Source organism: Nicotiana tomentosiformis, chromosome 2 (assembly GCF_000390325.3).
Source record: "Nicotiana tomentosiformis chromosome 2, ASM39032v3, whole genome shotgun sequence".
Lineage (NCBI taxonomy): Eukaryota > Viridiplantae > Streptophyta > Magnoliopsida > Solanales > Solanaceae > Nicotiana > Nicotiana tomentosiformis.
This window is the reverse complement of record NC_090813.1, coordinates 2815321-2839694: the sequence shown is the minus strand read 5'-3', so window position 1 is coordinate 2839694 and position 24374 is coordinate 2815321. Positions and strand designations below refer to the sequence as shown.

Genomic DNA, 24374 nt, shown 5'->3' with positions numbered 1-24374 from the left:
TCAGATCTAATTGATTCAAGTTGATTACCTAGTTGTTTCTAAGTTTTTCTAACAAAAGAAGTGGACATGTCAAATGCTTCATCTTTAGATGTTAAAAATAATGTCCAGGTATATCTAGAGTAATCGTCAACAAGCACCATAACATATCTCTTACCACTTCTGCTCAATGTTCTCATTGGTGGCTAAAGATCTATATGGACTAGTTCCATCATCCTGGTAGTGCTTACCATTTTCTTGCTTTTGAAAGAGGATCTTACCTACTTCCCCCTTGCACAAGCCTCACAAAATTTATCTTCCTTGAACTTAATATTAGGCAGCCCTATCACCAAGTCCTTGGAGACTAGTTTGTTGAGTTGGCTTAGACTGGCATGTCCAGGTCTCATGTGCTAAAGGAGGGGATCATTGTCCAACACACTTAAGCAAGTGAGTTCATTATATGACAGTGTGGAAAGAACCACTAAATATATGTTATTCACTCTTTTTCCCTGCAAAATTATTTTATCAGTGGTAAGATTTATCACAAATCATTTTGTATAGGTGAATTCTACCATGTTACCTCTATCACACAGTTGTGATACACTTATTAGGTTATATTTCAGTCCAACTATCAAGTAGACATTCTCAATAGAGTGAGAGTCAGACTTACCTACCTTTCCAACCCCAATGATCTCACCTTTCTTTCCATTTCCAAAGGAGATATTACCTCATTTAATGTCCTCAAGTGAAAAGAACTAGTTCTTGCTTCCTGTCATGTGCTTTGAGCAGCCACTATCCATATATCATATTTGGCTGCTCCCATTCACTTGGACCTGTAAAAAGAAATCAGGGGTTAGTCTTAGGAACCCAAACTAGTTTGGGTCCCTTTCTATAGGCAAAAGGATAAATCAAGTTCTTTTTAGCCCAACTTGGCAACCTATTCTTCCCTAGAACAAAATTTTTGTTCTTTTGACTTGCCTTCTCTTTTGCAGTGCATTCACTCTTATAATGACCAGTGTTACCACAGTGTGTGCAATTCTTGTTCTCAGGTAGTGTGAGTTACTTACTTTTAGGATCCCACTTAGGTGCAGAATTCCCAAAGCCAAGTCCCTTTCTTTGCTACATGTTCTATCTAGCTCGTGCTTAACCTTAGTCAAGTCCTCTTTCAAAGTTCTCACCAGTTCATCTCTTTTATATAACTCATCTTTTACCTCCTAAATCTTCTTCTAGCTTGAGTTGCATATCACTGGCTATCTCGTTTTCTATCCCTAACTTTAACTTTATATTTTCAGATCTAAGTTCTAAGACAGTTGCATCAAGTGCATGAACCTGGTTCTACAAAACAATATTTTCCTTTTCAATTTTACAAGCTTTTATTTCTAGGTTTTTACATTCTGCTTTTAAAAAGTTACACACTTTTGACAACTAACAGCTTCTCTATCCTCACAAGGTAGGGGTAAGGTCTGCGTACACATTACCCTTCCCAGACCCTACGGTGTGGGATAATACTGAGTATGTTATTGTTGTTGTTGTTGTACACTCTTTTGACAACTGTTCTTTTTCAGAACTTATATTCTTAGATTCATTAATTAAAGTTAGCAATAGTTCTCATAGTCTATCTTTAGAAAGGAATTTAATTTTTTCCTTTAGGTCTAGAAAACTTATCTCAGATTCTTCATCAGGTTCATCTTCAGATTCTCGAATTGCTATAAGAGCTCGTTCAGCATCATCATCATCATCATCATCATCATCATCATCATCATCAATGTCCTCATTTGAACTATCTTTCCAAGTAGAAACCATTGCTTTGGATTGCCTTTTGTTGTAGTTCTTCTTGTCATGAACCTGTTGCTTCTTTTTGTTGCTTCTTTTAGATCTCTCCTTTTTCCACTCGACTTCCCACATAATGCAGTTCTTGATTATATGGTTCTTTTTATCACATTTGAAGCATCCATCAGCCATCTGCTAGTGATCTCCTCTCCTCTCCTTCCACAAAGTATAGTAGTGATCATTGGATAGTGGTGGCCTAGTAGTGAATTGATCTTTACAGTTTTCAGGTAGTGCACTCATCTTGATCTTTTCCTAAGGTGTTAGCCTTTTCAAGGATAACCTGCTCTGATTCCATTTGATATTTTATACTTCAATATCACACAAGAGGGGGATGATTTGTGTGATGTCCAATTTTTTGCGTGTACTAGATTATCGAAGGACCTGGTTCTTCTATGTGTTCCTTTCACTACAGTTACAGAATAAATAATGCAGTAATTAAAGAACGCATGGATTTTTATGTGAAAAACACATGGCTCAAAAGGTGATAAAACCACGACTTACTACCCAGCAGGATTTTACCAAAATTTCACTACAACTCTAAGCCAACAACAAAGTTTATAAATTCTTGCAAACCTAAGGATTACCTCTAACCTTTGTAGCAACTAGCCACAGGTTGTTGCAACTGCTTCAAGTTAACTCTAACTTGAACACTACAATTCAAGTTTACAACCTCTTGCAAACCTAAGGATTAACTCTAACCCTTGTAGCAACATGCCATAGGCTATTGCGTCTACTTCAAGTTAGCTCTAACTTAGATAATACAACTCATGTACCAAGTACAATTTTCTTCTAAGAAAGCTGAAAGGTACAACTCAAAATGCCTACTACACTTTGAACCAGAAAGAAAGACACATAAAATTCTTTATGGAATTGGTTCTTCAATCCGGTTCGTGTAGTTTTAGGATCACACTCTTGAATCTCATAGGAATTGCTCACAAAATGCCTTGCTATTTTGCTCTCAATTCGTGCTTTCACTTCTGTATTTGTGTGTCACCTGTAAATGAGAACAAGATTGATATTTATAGAGTTAGTAAATAAAGATTAACTAGAGTTTTAATTCTTTACTCTTCTTTGGTGGAAGAGTTCTAGTCAACTTCAACTTCTAACTATTCCCTTATCTTGGATAGAGTTCTCTTCACGTAAGGAGTCATGTTCCTTGTCAAATATGTAACTTTTTCGTTAAGGGATTATCAGAAATAACCACTTATACTTATCTCTTTCACGTGCATGTCTTATGCTTGATTCTGACCGTCACCTGTGTACACTGTTAATGAACCTGATTCATGTATATGTTCCTTTGTCAATCATCACACCCAAAATCGCTTAGGTCTAACAATACTGCGTTAAGTTTGGGTGTGGTCTTACCACTACACGCTTACTACTTTACTCATTTTGTTTTGAACGTTGTTGACATTGCTGCATTAGATCAATTTTTCATTTCGGGATGTCCTGTACCGTTTGACCGACAATTGTCTTTCTTTGAGTTTCAAGGTGTCGCGGCTACCAAACTGCCAAGTTCCAAAATAATTTGGACTAAAATACTTTAAGTGCACATCAAATAAATGGTATCAAGTTCAAGGAGATGTTGAGGCATTAACTATGACTAAATCAGATAGGAGATTTTAGTTCTGAATCTTCTGATTCATGAAAAGTTGCTAAGACTCTTAAAAGGTTAATTTCGAAGTAGCTATTCCTGAAGGAGTGATATTCATTCTTTACTTAGAAAGATAATGTGTGGAGAACTTTTTTTACGCAATGCAAGAGACTAATAGCTTGTTTGGTAAAGTTTTTTTTTTGGACCAAAAATGAAAATGTATTTTTTTTTTTCAAAAGTATTTTTTTTTTCCAATTAAGGTGTTGGCCAATCTTTTAGAAGGTAAAAAGTATTTTTTAGTAGAAGTAGAAACAACTTTTTTGAAGCCGAAAAAATAGTTTCTTCTCAAAAGTACTTTTTTGAAAATCATTGTTTGAGAAAAATATTAGAAGCACTTTTAAAGCTTGGCCAATAACTAATTGATGCTCAAAAGTACTTTTCAAATTAATAAGTCAAACACAAAAATGCTTCTCACCAAAAGTACTATTTTGAAAAATATTTTTGAGAAAAATATTTCTTAAAATAAGTTGATTTTAAAAGTTTGGCCAAACAGGCTATAAGTGTAAAGCAGTCAAGGGAGAAGGTAGAAGTCTAAATTAGGGGTGTACAAGGAAACCGATAAATCGCACCGAATAGATAATTCGAGTCAAACCGAGAAAAAAATACTCGACTATGGTTTGGTTTGATTTGGTTTGGTGTTGGAAAAAAAACCCGACCATAATTGGTTTGGTTTGGTATTAACTAAAAAAAGTCAAACCGAAACCAAATCAACCCGACATTATATTTATAGAGGTTTTAAAGATATTTAATACATTAATATATTAATTTTACTTACAAAAAAAATATTTATTGTAGTGTAGTGTATAATTATTTCTTACTCTTTTATAATTTTTTTTTTTAAAGTATTATTTCAAGTTTGGACTTATAATTTGCTCCAATAAATTTTATTGCCCATAAATATTAGTAACTCAAATAAAGTCCAAACCAAGATTAAATCAATACTAAATGCTAACAAAGGACATTCAACTCAATACTAGGAAGGATAATAGTGTTGGATGTCTATTTTTTTTAGTTTTTTCATGATTCACATAAATTGCATAACTTATTTTTATTTATTTTTCTTTAGTGTTTAATCATGTAATTAATAGTACTTATTAGTTGTACTAATTTTAGCATGGCTTAGTACTTTTAAATTATATTAATTTTAATACGGCTTATTCATTATCAATATTTGTTTTATGCGATTTTATTATTTTTATTATTAAATATTTTAGTACAATGTCATGACTCATCTCATATTTTATGTTATTTTTTTGGAAAAATACCCTATGTGGTTGTGCCTTACTAGGACTAAAAAAATATTTGGAGCACAAATTCTATGTTTTATGCTATGAAGACTTTACCGAAAAAATTCGAAAACCCGAAAACCCCGAGAAAACCCGACTTTTATTGGTTTGGTTTGGTCTTTAGATTTAATAATCTGACACAATTGGTTTGGTTTGGTTTGGTTTGGTAATTGTAAAACTCGACCCAACCCGACTTATGTACACCCCTTGTCTAAATACGGATTCGACTGAATCAAATAATATTTTTTTTCAAACAATATATTTCTGTTAAGAAAATCATTAATTATGTACTCATATTAAATTAGGATCCAATTATTAACAATTAAAATTATCGTTCTAAATATCAAAACTCATAAGATTGAAATTTTAACGCCGCATCCAAAAACAATTAAAACCTTTCACGTGAATATGACCAAAATATTAATTTACACAACACGGAAAGGTGCATAACATAGAAGAGGAAGAAAAGAAAAGAAAAGGAGAGTTCCTTTCAAGTAAATTGGTCTTTAAAGCCTTAGCCAGTTTTGCCAAGCTTCTCCGGAGCCAAAAGTATTTTTTTCATAAAAAAGTACTCCATCCGTTCCATTTTATGTGAACATATTCCCTTTTTGGTCCGTTAAAAAAAGAATGACTCATTTTTAAATTTGGAAAACGATTTAGCTTAAACTTCCAATTCTACCCAGAATGAGAAGCTTTTATAACCATATAAATAATCTGGACCTCTTTTTGACTTGTTTGGGATCACAAATTTCAAAAGTCTTCATTTTTTCTTAAACTATGTGCGTAGTCAAACAGGTTCACATAAATTGAAGCGGAGAGAGTATTATTTTTTTCAAAGTTAAAGTGTTTGCCCAAGCTTTTAGAAGAAAAAAAATGCTTTTGAGTAGAAGCATAAGTAGTTATTGACTCAGGAAATTGTCACTGACATAAGGTTAAGGGGAAAGCCAGCTAATGTGGTGATCAAGCTTGATATGGCTAAGGCCTATGATAGGGTTTCATGGAAGTACTTATTGCATGTGCTAAGGAAGATGGGATTTTCTGAACACTTCATCAACATGGTGTGGAACTTGATGTCAAATAACTGGTATTCAGTATTGGTGAATGGGCAGTCCTCAGGGTTCTTTAAGTCGACAAGGGGTGTGAAACAAGGGGATCCCCTATCTCCAACATTGTTCATTTTGTCAGCTGAGGTACTTTCCAGGTCTTTGAATAAGCTCTTTGAAGACAAGTCATTTGTGGGATTTGGAATGCCTAAGTGGTCTGATCCTTTAAACCACTTGGTATATGCTGATGATACAATAATCTTTGTATCTGCTCATCCTCCCTCTTTGAGCAAGATTATGGCAGTGTTGGGGAACTATAAGAAGATATCAGGTCAGATGATCAACAAAGATTAGAGTTCATATTACATGCATTCAAAGGTTGCTAATGGATTGTTTCAAGCAGTTGGAGCTATTACAGGATTTGCAAGAGGTAAATTCCCCTTCACATATCTAGGATATCCTATTTTTTATACTAGAAGGAGGAAGGACTATTATGAGTATCTTATCAAGAAGGTGAAGGCTAAATTGCATTCATGGAAAGGAAAGCTGCTGTCATTTGGAGGAAAGGCAACACTCATCTCTAGTGTATTGCAAAGTATACCAGTTCACATGTTATCAGTCCTTGATCCACCAAACAACATCCTTGGGCATCTATATAAGACTTTTGCTAGGTTCTTTTGGAGCACAAAGGAAGAAGGTAGAAGCAGACACTGGGCTTCTTGGCAAAATCTTTGCCTTCCTAAGGAGGGCTAGGTTTTAGGTCCTTAAATGATGTCTCAAGGGCACTGTTTGCTAAACTATGGTGGAGGTTTAGGACCACAAAATCTTTGTGGTCTAATTTCATATGGAATAAGTATTGCAAGAATGAGCTACCAACAGTGGTGCATTTTAGGGGAGGGTCTCATGTTTGGAGACAAATGTTGAATGCTAGGGAAGAAGTAGAACATGAGATCATATGGGAATTGAAGAGTGGAACAACTAATATTTGGCATGAAAATTGGACTGTATTGGGTGCACTTTATCACGTATTACCTGAAGACTTTCCAATCAATGAAGGTCTTCAGGAGGTGGTAGAACTGCGGCAAGGGGAAGCATGGGATGATCAGCTGCTAGATCAAACTTTCAATAAGTAAATTGCAGAACATATAAGGCTAAATGTGCACTATGAAGGGAGTGAGGGATATTGGGATAGGCCATACTGGATGCTAACTCCTTCAGGCAAGTTCAGTGTTAGCAGTGCTTGGAAAATATTAAAGCATAGGGCTGATCCTAATCAGGAATTCAAGTTAATGTGGATTAAAGGGTTTCCATTCAAGATATCCTTCTTCTTGTGGAGATTATGGAGGCAGAAAATAGCCACCGATGACATGTGGAAGAGGCAAGGGCAAATGGTGATGTCTAGGTATTGGTGTTGTCAGCAGCCCCAAGAAGAATCCGTTGAGCATATATTTGTCACAAGTCCTACTGCCTCTAAGGTATGGAACTTGTTCATGGGAGCTGCTGGAATTTCTGTGCAATTGATTCAATTGAAGCAGATTATAAGGCATTGGTGGTATGCTCAGTGTTGTCCAAAATTAAAGCCACTATTTCAAGCAGTACCAGCTATTATCACTTGGGGAGCTTTGGAAGAGAAGAAATGCAGGTAAACATGGTAGTTCAGTGTCCACAAATAGGGTGATTCATGAGATAAATAGGACATTGCATCAACTAGCAAGGGTGAGGTATGCTTGGATCCCTAATATTCCATTGTTATGGCCAGACATGATTCAATACTTTGAAGGATATAAACCTATATTGATCACTACAAGAGTAACATGGCAGCTTCCTTTTTATGGTTGGTACAAATGTAATACTGATAGAGCTTCAAAGGGCAATCCTGGACCTAGCTCCCTAGGCTTTTGTGTGAGGGATGATGAAGGTGATGTGGTGTATGCTAGGGCAGTAGACCTGGGAGTGACAACTAATGTGGTGGCTGAAGCTAAGGCTATTCTTCAAGGGTTGGAATATTGTGTGGAGCATGATCTTCACCCTCTCATACTGGAGACTGATTCATTGGTGATGAAGAAGGCGATAGAAGGGGAATGGGATCCTCCTTGGGTAATTGCACAGGATGTGAAGAAAATTATATTGTATTCTCTTTTGCAGGTACATCTGAGTTTCATCCATTCTTTGAACTGCCTAGTGCAGGGAGGAGGTTGATCAATCTAGACAAATCTCAATCACCTAACCTTAGGGTTAGGATAACAAAGAGAAGAACCCCAGACTGATGGCTTCACAGGATGGGACTCTGCACAAACTGATATGTCCAAATGCTAAGGAAAATGCTGAACCCATCATATGGTATTTTTGGAGATTGTTGAATCATTTCTCAGTGGTATTAGCATGCTTTAATGCTCAATCTGATGATGGTTTAGCATTGTTTAGAATGATGTCTACATTAAAGGTTATAGTAGGGAAGGATCTGAGCTTACAAGATCACAAAAAGGCACAATTTCAAAGGTTGGTCTTTGCCTTGCAAAGCCTGCTTAATTCCTGGCTTTTGCCTTGCAAAGCCAGCCTAAAGCCAGCTCATGCCTGGCTTTTGCCTTGTAAAGCCTTGCTAAAGCCAACTCATGCGTGGCTTTTGCCGTGTAAAGCCTGCCTAAAGCCAGCTCAAGCCTAGCTTTTGCCCTGTAAAGCCTGGCTAAAGCCAGCTCAAGCCTGGCTTTTACCCTACAAAGCCTGGCTTTTGCCTCAAGCCTGGCTTTTGCCTCGCAAAGCCTGCCTAAAGCCAGCTCAAGCCTGGCTTTTGCCCTGCAAAGCCTGCCTAAAACCAGCTCAAGCCTGGCTTTTGCCTTGCAAAGCCTGCCTAAAGCCAGCTCATGCCTGGCCTTTGCCTTGCAAAGCCTGCCTAAAGCCAGCTCAAGCCTGGCTTTTGCCTTGCAAAGCCTGCCTAAAGCCAGGCTCCTCTTCTACATATTAATTTTGATGAGTGAGTACATGATTAATACTTGAACAAAATCAGTCCACTGCATATGGAGATCATATAGTAGCTACACTTGGAAGACTATGCTGGCTTCAACTCTGTGGTGGAGATGTTTGGAATTTATTTTAGCCTATGGACAATATACCATGGCGCCTGGTGAGATCTTGATAGGTGCTGCTTGGTATTTGCCAATGACAATTGGATTCACATACACTAATAGGAGAAGGAAGCATTCAACTTATCATGTTGTAATAGATAGTTCATTAGATTTTAGCTTTTCTATCTTTTCAATAGCTAGTAGCTTCATGCAACTTCTATTTTGGTTTGGACTTCTTGTAAGCTTTGGACCCATTTTGGGATTTTATTTATATATTAGCCACTAGGCAAGTGCTGCCGAGTGGTATAGTAGCTTAAAATTTGGCCAAACACTAATTGATGCTCAGAAGTGTTTTTCAAATTAATTAGTCAAACACAAAGTGTTTCTCACTAAAAATACTTTAAAGAAAATATTTTTTGAAAAAAAACATTCTTAAAATAAGTTACTTTAATTTTATAAATCAAACAAGCTATTCAAAGGACAACATAGAGCAAGTGGACAGCAATTACAACCACTACTTTTTTTTTTAAAGCCACCATTTAGAAGTCGTAAAGCCTCAAAAGTCAATTAACAATGTTATAAGCAGACCGTCTTACCATATGTCTAGCTTCACCTACTTCTCTTAACTGTAGACAAAAAATATACTGGGATATTCTAAACCACTTTCAAATATTTCTCTTAATTATAAAGGCAACAACATATTAAAACAACTTCGGCTCCAAGTGGTTGGTGGTTTGCTTGGTCAATCTTGGGTAGCCTGATTTGACTTACTCCAATAGAAAAAAGATTTCGCTGAAAAAAAAGAATATTATTGAATTGTTGAGACTCGGCATGTGAGCAGCTAGCTGCCTTGCCTCAAATTTTGTTTGTTCATTTAAAAAAACAATTTTCTTTTTCCATGTTTTATAATTATTTTTAATATTGTGATTTGATCTTTTATCTTTCATCAGAAAGCCATCCTAATTGACCAAAGTAAACTTTGAAGATTAAATTTGCCTTCCTAGTGTTAGAAACTGAGCAACTTTGTCATTTTTTTTAGATTTTGATTTAATATTACGGTAAGAAGACGTATTGATTTTGCCCTTACTTTGAAGGGAACTCAAACTTGAGGATAATTTCTACAGTGCAAAGTTGAAGGATAAATTTGAATATTTTTTTTTTTTCCAAGAATTTGGACACGTAAACCTTATTAATCTCACGTTGAAACTCTAAATTTGCTAATAACGCGAGCATCAATTCCAAAAAACGCAAAGGAAGACAAAATTGAGTAATTTAGAATACTACAAGCACCAATTTGGATCTTTCTCTCTCCCCTCCCCCCCCCCCCAAAAAAAAAGAAGCAAAAACGATCTGATTTAATATCAAAATCAAGTAATTCATAATCAGAACCTTGTTGCTTATTAGGATCTCCATTTTCCTTTATCATTCATGCCACTTATTTCCTCAATGATATTTTAACATCATCAGACAGCTATAATCCAATAATTTTACCCGAAAAAGGAAAAACAATTAAGCCATGAAACAGATAGAAATGACTGTTTTTTCATTATTCGATTGCCAACTTGTATGATACATCAAATAAAATCTGATGACTTTGCCAGAAGCAGCCTCCTAAATATATTTAATGTAAGAAGATTTAATCTAAATAGTCGTTCACCTAATCTCTTAAACTTAAAATAGCCGGAGGATGTAAAATATATATGTAATTCATTTACAATAAATGTATAACTATATATAATCAATATATAATCTAGGTATACCGTCCAGAAAAAGTAAACATAAATTCTGACATTTGTGTCAAACAAACAAAAAAACAAAAGCAAGCCGCAATAGAAGAACAAAGAGCAAACAGGAAAGAGTACTTTATCTTAGTATGATTTTAAGACTTCTTTTCGTAGGACTTCAGATCATTTGATCTTGATTTTGCTTCTGTTTTGGGATAGGAGCCAAAGCAAGTGAAGAAGAAGAAATGGCTTTGAGAGTTTTGTTAACAGTTTTGCCCTGTGGTTTTGAATCGTCTAAAGATTCATCAGTATTTCTAGTCTTGATTAAGAGATTCTGTTGAGATATGTTGTCTCCACTCACAGTTTTCTGAGCTGGGAAAAAGAAATCTGTTGGGAAGAAGTTGTATTGAAGGCCAGCCATCAAAGTGTTAAAATTGTTGTGTTTTGTTTTGTGTCTTTTGGGTTGTGACCAAATTACATATGCTATTTCACTTATTTATAGACATTTAAGAGACCCGCTAGGGTTTTGAAAAGTCATTACTCTTAATATAGTTTGTATTGTCAAATTATATATATAGTTTGTATTGTATTGTATCGTTTTGATGTATACAATGTTTAGATAGATTGTATTGTTTGTCGTCGTTTCATGATGTCATGCACCAACAATACGAAAAATAAACTTGCAATATTATAAAGAAAAAGTAAGGTACGGGGTAGAATTATTATATAAAAAGGTAGGATAAAAAATAAAATATGATTATTTAATAATAAGGAAGGGCAAAATGAGTGAAAAAAAATAAGAAAACGATGCGACCACATCAAATCGGTCGTTCTATAAAATGACACTTTTCGTCGTTACGTAATGACGAATTTAATAATACGATACAATAAAATTTTAAGTAACAAGCAAAATAATTAAATATTATATTTAAAGTAACAATACTATACAATACAACAGGTAAACAACCATCCAAATAAGCTATTAAGTTAGGTTTTTTTTTTTTAAAAAAAAAAAATCGTTATTTTGTATTCCAAGAATATTCGAGGGTTATTAATCCACCTGCTTGTAGGGAAAAGGAAAATCTCAATTTTGCTTGTTGAAAATGAATACTCCAATTTATGAGTTTGATTGAACCTACTAGTGACTCATTGCGCAAGCAATATAAGTCAAACGGTCAAGGTAAGCGGCTATTCCCTACCTTTTTAATAATAATAATCGTCTTAATAAATTGAATTTGCTTGGAAATATTTAATGTTTTAAAAGTAATAATAAATCATCTTTTATTTTTTTCTCAAATCTAATTTTACTATTCGAATTAATATAGTGTTAATTAAATTAGATATGTAAGAAAATAAATTGTAGTTATTTAGATAAATACTCTTATAATTGAAATTATTAAATTTATTTAGTAAGTGTACAAAAACTTTGAAGTACAAATAATATTGACGTAGATAAAAAATTTTAAATATAAATAGTTAAATATTTTACAATTTTATGAGGAAATTGTTGGTCAGATGGTTTAAGCGCATTCAATTTATGCAAATGGTCTCGAGTTCGAATCCAAGATTTAGCATTATTAGTTTCTTTTTCGGTAGCTTTTCTGTCCATCCTCTTCTATTTTCATCCGTGCTAATTTCTAAACCAAGGAAATCTTCTGAGTCCTCATTATCGGCCTGCACTTCTTCTTCTTCTTTTATTTTTTATTTTAACTTAATTTCTTTTCATAGTTTTGGAACTTTTTATATGAAATTATTAATTTAGCTTGGTTTGTATCTCTTCTGTTGCTTTCTGTTAATAGTTAGAAGTTAATTAATTAAATAAATAAATAAATAAATAGAGTTTTAGTATTTTAATATAGATCAAATTGATATTTGCTATAGTAAAATTTGTAATTTTATTTTGAAGTTTAATAGATGGTTAGATTTGTAGGTAAATAGATTTGTTGTTATGAGTTAGATAAATTTATAATTTTTTTGGCTTGGAAACAAAACAAAGAGCAACATGCAATTTTTTAAAGTTTTGGTAAGAACTAAAATAAAGAGGCCTAGGTAAACCTCGTTTCGTTGTTAACACATTGTCATTTCTACTGTCGATTATTTTTGAGGACTTTAGTTTATGTCTGAACCCGCTTGCATAAAATTCTGAATCTGTTACTGATTATTTGGCTCTACTCGTAATTTCTTGCGCAACCAATACATGTCAAAGTAAGCAACTACAGCCTCCATTTTTTAAAATTAATAGTTTTAACAAATCAAATTTGCTTTAAAGTACTCAAGATTTAGAAATAATAAATTATTTATTATTATTTTCCCAAATATATTGTTATTGTTCAAATTAATGTACTGTTAATTAAAATAAATATCTAAGAAAACAAATAATAATTTAAACAAATACTCTTCTGACCAAAACTATTAGTAATTTTTATTTATTAAGTATATAAATTTTAAAAAAAACAAATAATATCGATCGAGATGATATTATTTCTTGGGGTTGGCCAAAAGGCAGGCATGAATAAATCATGATGGTGACTGGCAATTCCATGATAGCCTTTAACAAGCCCTTTATATAAGAAAAACGTTTTCTTTTTCTTTCACAAATAATTAAATAGGATTCTTAGCCGACCACTTGACAAGTCATCTGAGCAATTTTACTCCACGTTCGTAAGTTACGCACCTCTGAATAATATAATACTATAATGATAATAATTATTATTATAAATAATGACAAAGCATACTCAGGTAATATTTCTTTCAATTAGGTAGTTGGGCATGTGCTCAGTGCGAATATGAAATTAAAGCATGCTCTTTTTGATTCTTTGACAGATACTTTTAACGAACTCTGCTTATTGTAATGGCTGAACTTTAGGCTTCATATTTGGACCAAACTAAAGATTCTCTTCCCACTTGCGTTGTCCTCTTACTGGCCAAATATAGATCTTAATATTTGTCAAACGGCTAAAATAATTGAACTTTCTAAAAAATAGATAAAAGGGGTTCTTCTAAGTTGGAGTTTGGAGGGGAGGGGGGTACAGTTCAATGTATGTGGTCAATTAAGTAAAGCTGATATACTCCATTATTCAATTTGCATGATAGGAGGAACAATGATAAGTGGATAAAATATGTAGTATTACTGAAAAGTCGGTCACAATAGGAAAGCTCCAACTGCTTATCTATCATCAGGAGTAGTCTATTATTCCCTTTTGCTTAGTTGCTCCTCCCTGGTAATGGACTTGAGGTCAAGAGAGTAAGGAAGAAGAGAGCGATGTATGGCCGGCCGAAGATTAAATGAGGAGCCTTGACTAAGGCAAATGTGCAGGAGTCGGGGGAGAAGCTGTTGGCCATGGGGCCCGGAGGAGTAGTGGAGACGCGAGTAGTATGTGGACCACGACAATAAATTGCATTAGGGAAGCTGCTAGAGATGTGTTAGGGGTATCGAAGTGTTATTCGGGAGGCCTCAAAGGGGACTGGTGGTGGAACGAGGAGGTCCAAGGAAAAGTGAAAGCTAAGAAAGCGGCATATCTGAAGCTAGTGGGGAACACGAATGAGGAAGAGCAGAGGACGTGTAGAGAGCGTTATAAGAAGGCAAGGAAAGAGGCAAAATTGGCAGTCACGTCGGCTAACACTGCAGCTTTTGAGCGGTTGTATGAGGATCTAGGGGCAAAGGAGGCGACAGGAAGTTGTACAGGTTAGCCAAGATTAGGGAGAGGAAGGTCGGGATCTGGATCAAGTGCGGTGCATCAAACACGAAGATGGTAAGGTTCTGGTGGAAGAGTCGTGTATTAGGCGTAGATGACAGGAGTACTTCCATCGACTCCTGAATGAGGAAGGGGACAGGAACATCGTGCTAGGTGAGTTGGAAAACTCAGGGAGTCAGAGGGATTTTGGGTTTTGCAGGCGCATTAGGAGCGAGGAGGTTGAAGGGGCAATGCGGAAGATGGGTAGGGGTAAGGCAACTGGGTCTGACGATATTCCAGTAGAATTTTGGAAGAAAGTGGGCCGGACAAGCTTGGAATGGCTTACTGAGTTATTTAATATCATTTTCAATGACAAAAAGATGCCCGCAGTGTGGCATTTTTTTTTATGATCCCGTTATACAAGAACAAATATGATATTCAGGACTGCAACAATTATAGGGGTATCAAGCTGCTGAGCCATACTATGAAAATTTGGGAGAGGGTGGTGGAGAGGAGGGTGAGACATAGTGTTACTATTTCTGAGAACCAGTTCGAATTTATCCCGGAAAGGTCTACTATGGAAACCATTCACCTTGTGAGGAGATTGATGGAGCAGTATAGGGAAAGGAAGAAGAACTTGCATATGGTATTCATAGACCTGGAGAAGGCCTATGATAAAGTCCCCAGATAGGTCCTATGGAGATGTATGGAGGCTAGCGGTGTCCCAGTGGCATACATTAGGGTGATTAAGGATATGTACGAGGGAGCGAAGACTCGGGTGAGGACTATGGGAGGAGACTCATATCATTTTCTAGTGGAGATGGGGTTGCACCAGAGATCACCTCTTAGCCCGTTTTTGTTTGCCTTAGCGTTAGAGGTGTTGACGCGACACATACAAGGGGAGGTGCCATGGTGTATGTTATTCGCTGATGACATAGTCCTGATTGATAAGACGCGTGACAGAGTTAATGCTGGGTTGGAAGTTTGGAGACAAATGCTGGAGTCTAAAGTTTTTAAGTTGATTAGTTCGAAAATTAAGTACTTGGAGTGCAAGTTCAGTGATGGGATGCATGGAGAAGGAGAGAGAGTGAAGATTGGTACTCAAGTCATTCCCAAAAGATATAGTTTCGGGTATCTTGGGTCTATTATTCAAGGCAAGGAAGAGATTGACGAGGATGTTACCCATCATATTGGAGTGGGGTAGATGAGATAGAGGCTCGCCTCGGGGGTTTTGTGTGATAAGAGTATGCCACATGGACTTAAGGGCAAGTTCTATAGAGTGGTGGTTAGACCGGTTATATTGTATGGGCCTTAGTGTTGGCCCGTCAAGAAGTCCCATGTCTAGAAGATGAAAGTAGCTGAAATGAGGATATTGAGATGGATGCGTGGTCATACTAGGAAGGACAGGATCAGGAATGAAATTATTAGGGACAAGGTAGGAGTTCCATCAGTGGAGGACAAGTGGCGGGAGTCGAGGCTGAGATGGATAGGGCATGTGAAGAGGAGAGACATAGATGCTCCGGTCAGGAAGTGTGAGAGGTTGTCTATTGCGGGTCTAAGGAAGGGAAGGGGCAGGCCTAAGAAGTATTGGGGAGAGGTAGATTGACAGGACATGTCGTTGCTCTAACTTACCGAGGATATAACCCACGATAGAAAGGTGTGGAGGTCGAGAATTAGAGTTGTAGGTTGACAAATACTAGTGTGTTCCTCATAGGCTTACCAGTAGTACTAGGATTAATTTTGTATTATCTTATCCATGGTTCTTTACTATTACATGTTGTGTCATTCGCGCCCGTTAATTTAATAAACTGTTGTTACTATTGTTTTCTACTTGTTGCTTTATCTCCATTGTTCCTTGAGCCGAGGGTCTATCGGAAACATCTTGTCTATCTTTATAAGGTAGGGGTAAGGTCTGCGTACATACTACCCTCTCCATACCCCATTTATGAGAAAATACTGGGTTTGTTGTTGTTGTTGCTTGGCTGCTCCTCGTGGAAGTAGTTGCTCCATTCACTAATCTACATTTACATAAATACTCTTTTTATTCTGTGACGTGACAAAATGTTAGATATCATTCATTTTCTCTGAAAATTCACAATTTTCAATTATTCAAATGCAATTAACTACTCAACTTTTATACTTAAACGTAATATTTTAGGTGGTGGTTTAATTGGAGATGCCCTTGCTCTGTGAAACCAGCTTCACGCGGTCCACCCCACTCTAGGATCTCTAGGAGCCCAGCAACCCATGCTTTAGTTTGGGCCACGTGAGTCAACTTCATGCTTAGAAGTAGCTCAACATTCCACAACATTGTTTTCCCACTTGGGTCACAAGCCCACGTTATAAATCTCGGCGATAGAATGGTTTCTCATATTCACATATAAATAAAAATAAGTTACTTTACCAAACGATGTGGGAAATGAAGACCTGTTTGATGACACATGAGTGATGGTTATGAAACTCTACTTTATACCTTTTCTCTTTAATCATGTTTTTTTTTCTTTTTCCGAATGAGAATTTTTCTTACTTGGAGATAATATAATTCCAAATACAAGCAGACCATGCATTTTAAAGCAAAATTCGAGAGAACTAAATTCAAATTGAATAGGTAATATAAGAATTTCTATAATTATTCTTTTCGGATAAGTAAGGGCAGGGTGTTCTTGCAATTTTTTAAAACTGTCAAGTCATACCCATCAAATAGTTTTTTTAGTCCATTTTTTGAATTGAAAATAATTAAGTTCCATTAAGTCTACATAAAAATAATTCTAAACTTTAATGATTATTACATATTCTTCTCGCCATTTTGAAATTGGAAAAATTACAAGGAAATCTATAATTCAACATATGTGGTCAAATAACTAAAGCTGATATAGTCCATTATTCACTTTGCATGATAGAAAGAACAATGATAAGTGGATTAAAATATGTAGTTAAATGAAAGCTCTGTACAAAAGCTCCAAGAATAGTCAATGAAGCACATAGACATAGGCAAGAAATAATATCAATCACTAACGAGAGTTGTGATAAGATGAATAAGATCCTTCCACCCTTGATTAAAAGTCTCGATTTCGAGCCTGAATATAAAAATAATTCTTATAAGAAGCACTATTGTTGTCTGTATGAATTACTAAAGAACTTGGTTCTCTACCGTGTTCCTTAAGCATAAAGTAAATAAGCAATACAATGAATACAATAATTTTTACGTAAAAAATCACCCGGCTCAAACGGCGCAAAAATCACGACCTACCACGTAGGATTTTCAACTCCAACTCCACTAGAACAATGAGCTAAAATGTATCAATTACAAGACTGTAATTCAAAACTCTCTAGTACTCATACGCTCCTATTTGATTCACAAGTTACTCTAACTTGTAAAGCAAAATATTCACTCCAACTCACTAACTATTTTTTGACGTTTGATTACAACTCAATTTTCTAAAACACATTCACTAGACTGACTCGGAAGAATAAAAAGCAAGTACTCAACATAAGTAAAAACAACTTATGACACTTTATTTGATGTGTAAAAGGATAGTTCAGAAGTCCAAAGTCAATCCTATTTAAACAACTTGAGATCTTCTAGGAGTCCTATTCATAGTCAGCTTCCTATTTGATAGGATTCCTACTGTTCCAAGGATTCCACAAGCTTTGGGACTTTTGTCCTTAACTGAATTATTCGTATCTTCTTGAGCAACGACCTTTACCACTTATAGCAGCCATCTTTTACCAAACTCAGATCTGGGTAACTTTGAGATAAAGTTACTGTCTTGTACATACGTACAAGTATCAATCATGAGGAGCTAATCCTTTAACCTAAGGAGTTGGTTCTTCATAACAGTTAAGCAGCTACATTGAGGACCTGGTTCTTTGAGAAGTTAGTCACACTTTGTTAATCATCAAAACTTCAATACTCAACAACTTCCTCCTTTTTGATGATGACAAACTTTGTACACAGACATGTATGTTCACAACCCACCAACCTTCCAACCTTATCTTCCCCATTTTGGCATTATCGAAAAAACACAAACACATGTTAGACATTAAGAACAGATAATATAAGATTCAAGGCCAAACATACAATAGCACAAGCATAAGAACAGGCAAATAAACTATGTTGATGATCCAATAGAGTACAAAACATCAAAGCAGAGCAATATGAGACATTAAGTAGTGCCAAAAGAAGCCCAGGTCCGTGTCTTCATCAGTAGAACAAAATAAACTAAGCATACTTCCAACTACTTAGACTAAGATAAAAGGAACAAAAGATAAGGAATCACTAGAATAGCAAAAGAACTAAGGATACTAGGAAGGAACTGGTTCAAGGATGAGAAGCAGAGGGGCCAAAGCTTTCACAAGGGTAGCAATCTGTTAAGCATGGTCCTCCCTATCTCTTCTGAGCTCTTCCCTGAGTTGTTTTGTTTCCTTTCTCAGCTCATTATTGTCATTACGAAGCTTGGCATTCTCTTCAACAACCAACTCCAACCTCTTGCTGAGTTCTGCAACCCTACTGCTACCCGAAAGAATGGCAGATCCTGTGGGTCCTCTAGCCTTGATCTCCTCACAGCCACACTGCTTGAGGGTAACAGTATCCAAAATATCATTGTGGTTTTGAAACTTAAGCTTAGGTAAGGCAATGTTGATCTTGTCAAATAACTCAGTCAACATGAAACCACATGGCACAACATGCTTTGGTTTGGAAGTACCTGCAGCTCTTGCCATGTGCTGAATCATCAGGCTAGGAAGATTGGTAGGTCGACCAGTGTCAAGCAGTTCCATCATAGCCATGTCTAGCAGAGTAGCTGCATGCCTTCTCTCATACCTCTAAAGAATAAAGGAGTTGACAAAGTGAAACAGTAGCTTGTGAAAGGAGTCATATCAATCTTGTACACTTTCTAGGGAGCATCTAGTTCAAATTTTTGGGAGAACTTCCTGGTGACCACAATGCTAGTGTCAACATTATTGTCTATGGCTAGCCATTTATTCTTCAAATAATTGTCAAATATCAATGAAGGGATATTCAGAAGCAGCCCCAGTTCCTCAGCTTCAAACTCCATGTCGAAGCCCCCTACTTTATTCTTGACTACCTTCCCATCAAAAGTGAAATTTGTGTAGAACTCCACCATAGCAGGAACACATACTGGGGGGGGGAAAGCTTTGACAAATATGTGCTTCCACCCCTGTAGCTCAAGTTTCTTAACCGGTTGAGCCATTCCCTTCTCATCAGTGTTCGCAAGCATCTTCCCATTTAGCACTTTTCTGTTCTTGAACTCTGTGAGTCGATCAACTGCATCTGTCATATTCTTTCTTGTCTTACCCCTACTGGCCCTTGCAGAAGAGGTAGCAGGTTTGGTGACTTTGGCTCCCTTTTTCTTTGGTGTGGCAGACTTTGCTAGCAAGGCTGAGTCAGATTCATCTTCTCCATCCACCTCAACAATATGTTCCAAAATTGTAACCTTCTTCTTTGGCTTCTTTGCACTTCTGTACTGCTTCATGATTTGTGCATCAACAACCTTTCTTTTACTCCTTGTGAGGGGAGTTCTAGCAGGAGGAACCACTTCTTTCCTTGTTGAGACTGCTGTCTTTGTAGCTTTTACAGTGGTTTTTCTGGACTTCTTCCCTACCTTAGATAGTGGCATTTCATCTTCATCACTGCTAACTTCTTTATCTCTAATGAAAGGAGTTAGAAAAGACCTAGGTTCTTGAGCCCTTGTCTCTTCACCAATTTCTTCTGAAGGGTCTATGACAGTATTTCCAATTGTCATGGAACCTTCAGGTTCCTCACTCACATTCCCCTCTTCTTCCTCACTCTCGCCATCACCTCCTTCACTCTCACTTACCTTTTCTTGATCCTCACCCTCACTTTCAGAAACCTCCTCTTCTTCATTATGATTTTCTTCTTCTGGAGAATTATTAGCCTGTTCACCTGTATTATCCTCTGTATCACTCTCCTTATCATCTCTAGATACTCCCTTATTCTCACTCTTTTCTTCTTCATTGGCTATGTTTTGAGCATCATGTTCCTCATGATTGTTCACAGCTTCTTCCTCTTTTTCACCATCATCATCTTCCTCATTCTCAGTCCAACTAAAATCAAGGCCATCAGAAGCCTCCCTTTGCACTTGTTCTTTACGTCCTTCCCCTTCAACCATAGGCTCCACAGCCGTTGTATCTACCTCCTTTCCCAAATCCCATGTACGCTCTTCTACCATGAATTTCTCCATTGGCGACTTCTCACTCGTAGGTGGAAGAGTATCTAGGGGTGCAACATCTATAGTAGAAACCAAAACATCTAACTTGGAAGTAGGATGTGGTACTTGATCAGTAGTGCCTATACCTGATTCCCCATGAATCACAAATTCCTTGACTCTAGTGTTACCCTGCGTAGCAGCCTCAGGCACTTACTTGACATATTTTCTTGAAGTTGCTTTGACCTTTGCTGACTTAGAGGTATTTTTCGTAGGAAGCTCAAGTGCAAAGGTAGTTGCTTTTGAAGGAGGGGGTACAATGGAGATGGGAATGATAGGAACATGAGCAGTAGGAACAGGGGAGGATAAGGTAGGTATGGTAGAGGATATCGAAGGAGAATGAGCAGGTATGGGCGTGGGTTCTCTTGAAGGCTTGTCATTTTTCTACGATTTAGGCCTCAAGATTTTGGGTTTTGCTTTAGCCTTGGTTGATGATTTAGCTTTAGAGGGTGTTTAACTGGCTTTAGGCATGGTGATCAGATGAGAGACTAGAAGAAGAGAAAGAAAGGGTTTGTTCTTGATAATTGCTTTTGATTCTTGCTTAGGGTTTGAGAGAAACAGTAAGGTTAGAGAAGTTGATCATAAGAGCCTTTTAAATGCGTTACTCCTGATTTGACTAGAAGAGAGAAGGTGACCGAATTTGAATTCTAACGGGACTCTTATAAAGGTTACTTTGACTGTATGGTTTTCAGGAGTAATTGATCTCTAATTGCATAAGGATTCGCCCTTACTCTTTGACTAGAAGACAATTAGAAGTGATGCCAATGGAAATAAAAGTTTGAGTAAATCAATAATTTTTAGAATATAAAGTCCTAATGACTAAACACAGTATGGCACATACCTGAGTCAAAGAACCAACTCCTTAGAAACTCCTTATTCATTTTTGCAATAAAGCTTCAGCACTTCATATTAGTATCATCCAACATAGTTATCAGCTAGATTTTCTAAGCAAGTGTGTGAGCTTAATACAAGTACAAAGCTGAATCAAACACATTGTACTTAATTATCTATGTCTTATTATACTTTTTCTAACCAATCACTGGGAGTAAACTTAGTGGGAGGAGTTGATTAGACCTAGTTCTAGTCTATTCCTTTCAAAGTGATCCCTACTCAGAGCTTTAGTAAAAATATCAGCAATTTGATCTTCAGTTTTGCAGAAGTTAATTGAGATATGCCCTTTTTCAACATTGTCTCTGAGAAAGTGATATCTAATGTCAATGTGCTTGGTTCTCTTGTGTTGACATGGATTTCTAGCAATGTTTATGGCACTGGTGTTATCACAGAATATGGGAACACAATCAACAAATATATCATAGTCCCTTAGTTGTTGTCTTATCCATAGTAACTAAGCACGACAGGATGCTGCTACCACATATTTAGCCTCGGCTGTAGATAAGGACCACTGAGTTTTGCTTCTTGGTTCCCCAAGACACCAGACCAGAACCTAGAAAATGAGCTATTCCTGAAGTGTTTTTCCTGTCAACATAAAAACCTGCATAGTCAGCATCAGCATAGCCAACTAGTTCAAAGTTGTACCATCTGGGATACCATAGACAGAGGTCAGGGGTCCCTTTGAGATATCTTAGTATTCTTTTGACAGCCTTCAGGTGAGATTCCTTGGGATTTGCCTGAAATCTTACACATAATCCCACACTAAACACTATATCAGACCTGCTTGCTGTGAGGCACAACAGTGACCCAATCATTCCTTTATATAGCTTATGTTCCATATTTTTCCCTTCTTCATCAAGGTCCAGCTTTGTTGCAATGGCAATGGGGGTATCAATAGACTTAGAGGAGTCCATGTTGAACTTCCTTAGTAACTCTTTGATATATTTTTGTTGATGTATCATGGTTCTAGTAGGTGTTTGCTTGATTTGCAGCCCCAAAAAGAAGTTCAATTCACCCATCAAGCTCATTTCGAACTCATTTCCAATCATCTCCGCAAATTCCTTGCACATTGCTTCATTGATGGCCCCGAAGATAATATCATCCATATACACTTGCACAATCAAAATATTCTTCCCTTTGCTCCTCAGAAATAGAGTGTTTTCCACCTTTCCTCTTACAAAGTTGTTGGCTTAGAGGAATTTTGAGAGTCTTTCATACCAAGCTCTAGGAGCGTGTTTTCAGACCATAAAGAGCTTTATCCAGTATGAACACATAGTCAGGAAATTCTTCATTTTCAAATCCAGGAGGTTGTTTGACAAACAGTTCCTCCTTCAGGTACCCATTCAAAAAGGCACTCTTTACATCCATCTAGTATAAAATACATTCCATATAGGCTGCAAAGGCTATCAACATTCTTATAGCCTCTATTCTAGATACAAGTGCAAATGTCCCATCATAGTCAATGCCCTCATCTTGATTGTAAACCTGAACCACCGGTCTGGCCTTGTTCCTTGTGATATTTCCTTGTTCATCCAGCTTGAATCTGAATACCCATCTGGTACCTATGATAGTTCTGTTCTTGGGTTTTTGTACCAAGTGCCAGACCTTGCTTCTCTCAAACTGATTTAGCTTCTCTTGCATGGCTATGATCCAGTCTGGATCCTTTATAGCTTCTTTGATGGTCTTAGGTTCAACCTGTGAGAGGAATGTTGTGAGTGCACATAGATTTCTTAGAGAAGACCTGGTTTGCACCCCCGCATTTGGATTAGAGATGATATTCTCAAAAGGATGTGAGCTTTGATGCTTCCATATCCTGATCTGTATACCTAAAGAAGATTCACCTGAGGAGTGACCCAAATGAACAGGTTCAGTAGGTGTGGCTTCATTTGTCTGGTCAGCAGTTAGAGTAGTTCTTTCTTCTTCTTGTTCCTCATGATACTGTCAATTTCTTTATGGTATTCAGATCTATCTTCATCATATTCCTTTGTATCTCCATCACCAGTGAATCCTATGTCATAATCTTCATCCTACAGACCTTTCTCAGCCAAATTGTTAGATTCATCAAAAATAAAATGAATGGTTTCTTTCACACACATAGTTCTTTTATTAAAAACCTTATAGGTCTTACTATATGGAGAGTAACCCAAGAAAATTCCCTTATCACTTCTGTAATCAAACTTACCTAGAGCTTCTTTCCTATTATTATGCACAAAACATTTGCATCTACAGGCTCTCAGGTGAGTGATGTTGGGTTTTATTCCTCGAAGTATCTCATAGGGAGTTTTCTCAAGAATGGGTCTGACCATGCATCTATTTAACAGATAGCAAGAAGTAATGATTGCCTCGGCCCAAAAATATTTAGGCAGTCAACTGGAAATAAAAATGGTTCTCCCCATGTTTTCTAAGGATCTATTCTTTCTTTCTAAAACCCCATTTAGCTCTAGGGGTTGAGAAATTATGGTCAATGCCATGTGAGCCACATAACTCAAGGAATTTTGAATTTTCAAATTCAGTTTCATGGCCAGTTCTTATACTTAAAACATTACATCCTAGCTTTTGTTGAATCATTTTGACAAATACACAAAAACATCAAAGGCTTAATCTTTGGATCCCAAAAACAAAGTCCAGGTATACCTGGAGAAGTCATCAATAATCAAAAACACATACCTCTTACCTCCTCTGCTCTTTATTTTTATTGGTCCACATAGATCCATGTGAAGGAGTTCCAAAGGTTTAGAAGTTCTTACAAACTTCTTAGATTTAAATGATGACCTAACTTGTTTCCTTCTAACACAGGCATCACATACCTTGTCAGAGATGAACTCAACTTTAGGTAGCCCAAGGACCAAGTCCTTCGCTGCCAACTTGTTGAGTTGAGAGAGACTGGAATGTCCTAGTCTTCTATGCCATAGTAGTGGATCATCTTCCATTACACTCAAGAATATGTGCTCACTCTGGGGAAGTGACATAATCGATATCCTATAGA

General features: G+C 36.6%; 3 protein-coding genes across 3 annotated transcripts in view; 1 reads left to right on the top strand and 2 right to left on the bottom strand.

The window, feature by feature from the left end:
- The window catches only part of LOC104091000 (protein EARLY RESPONSIVE TO DEHYDRATION 15-like), a 132036-nt gene that overhangs the window by 85360 nt on the left and 22302 nt on the right, over positions 1-24374 (bottom strand). The window lies entirely within an intron of this gene.
- On the top strand, positions 13951-14940 carry LOC138904232 (uncharacterized). The gene is made up of 2 exons (XM_070192736.1): positions 13951-14260; positions 14630-14940. Exons 1-2 carry the CDS (start codon positions 13951-13953, stop codon positions 14938-14940), a joined length of 621 nt encoding a protein of 206 aa, XP_070048837.1.
- Positions 21874-22494, bottom strand: LOC138904230 (secreted RxLR effector protein 161-like). The gene has a single exon (XM_070192735.1). It carries the CDS (start codon positions 22492-22494, stop codon positions 21874-21876), a length of 621 nt encoding a protein of 206 aa, XP_070048836.1.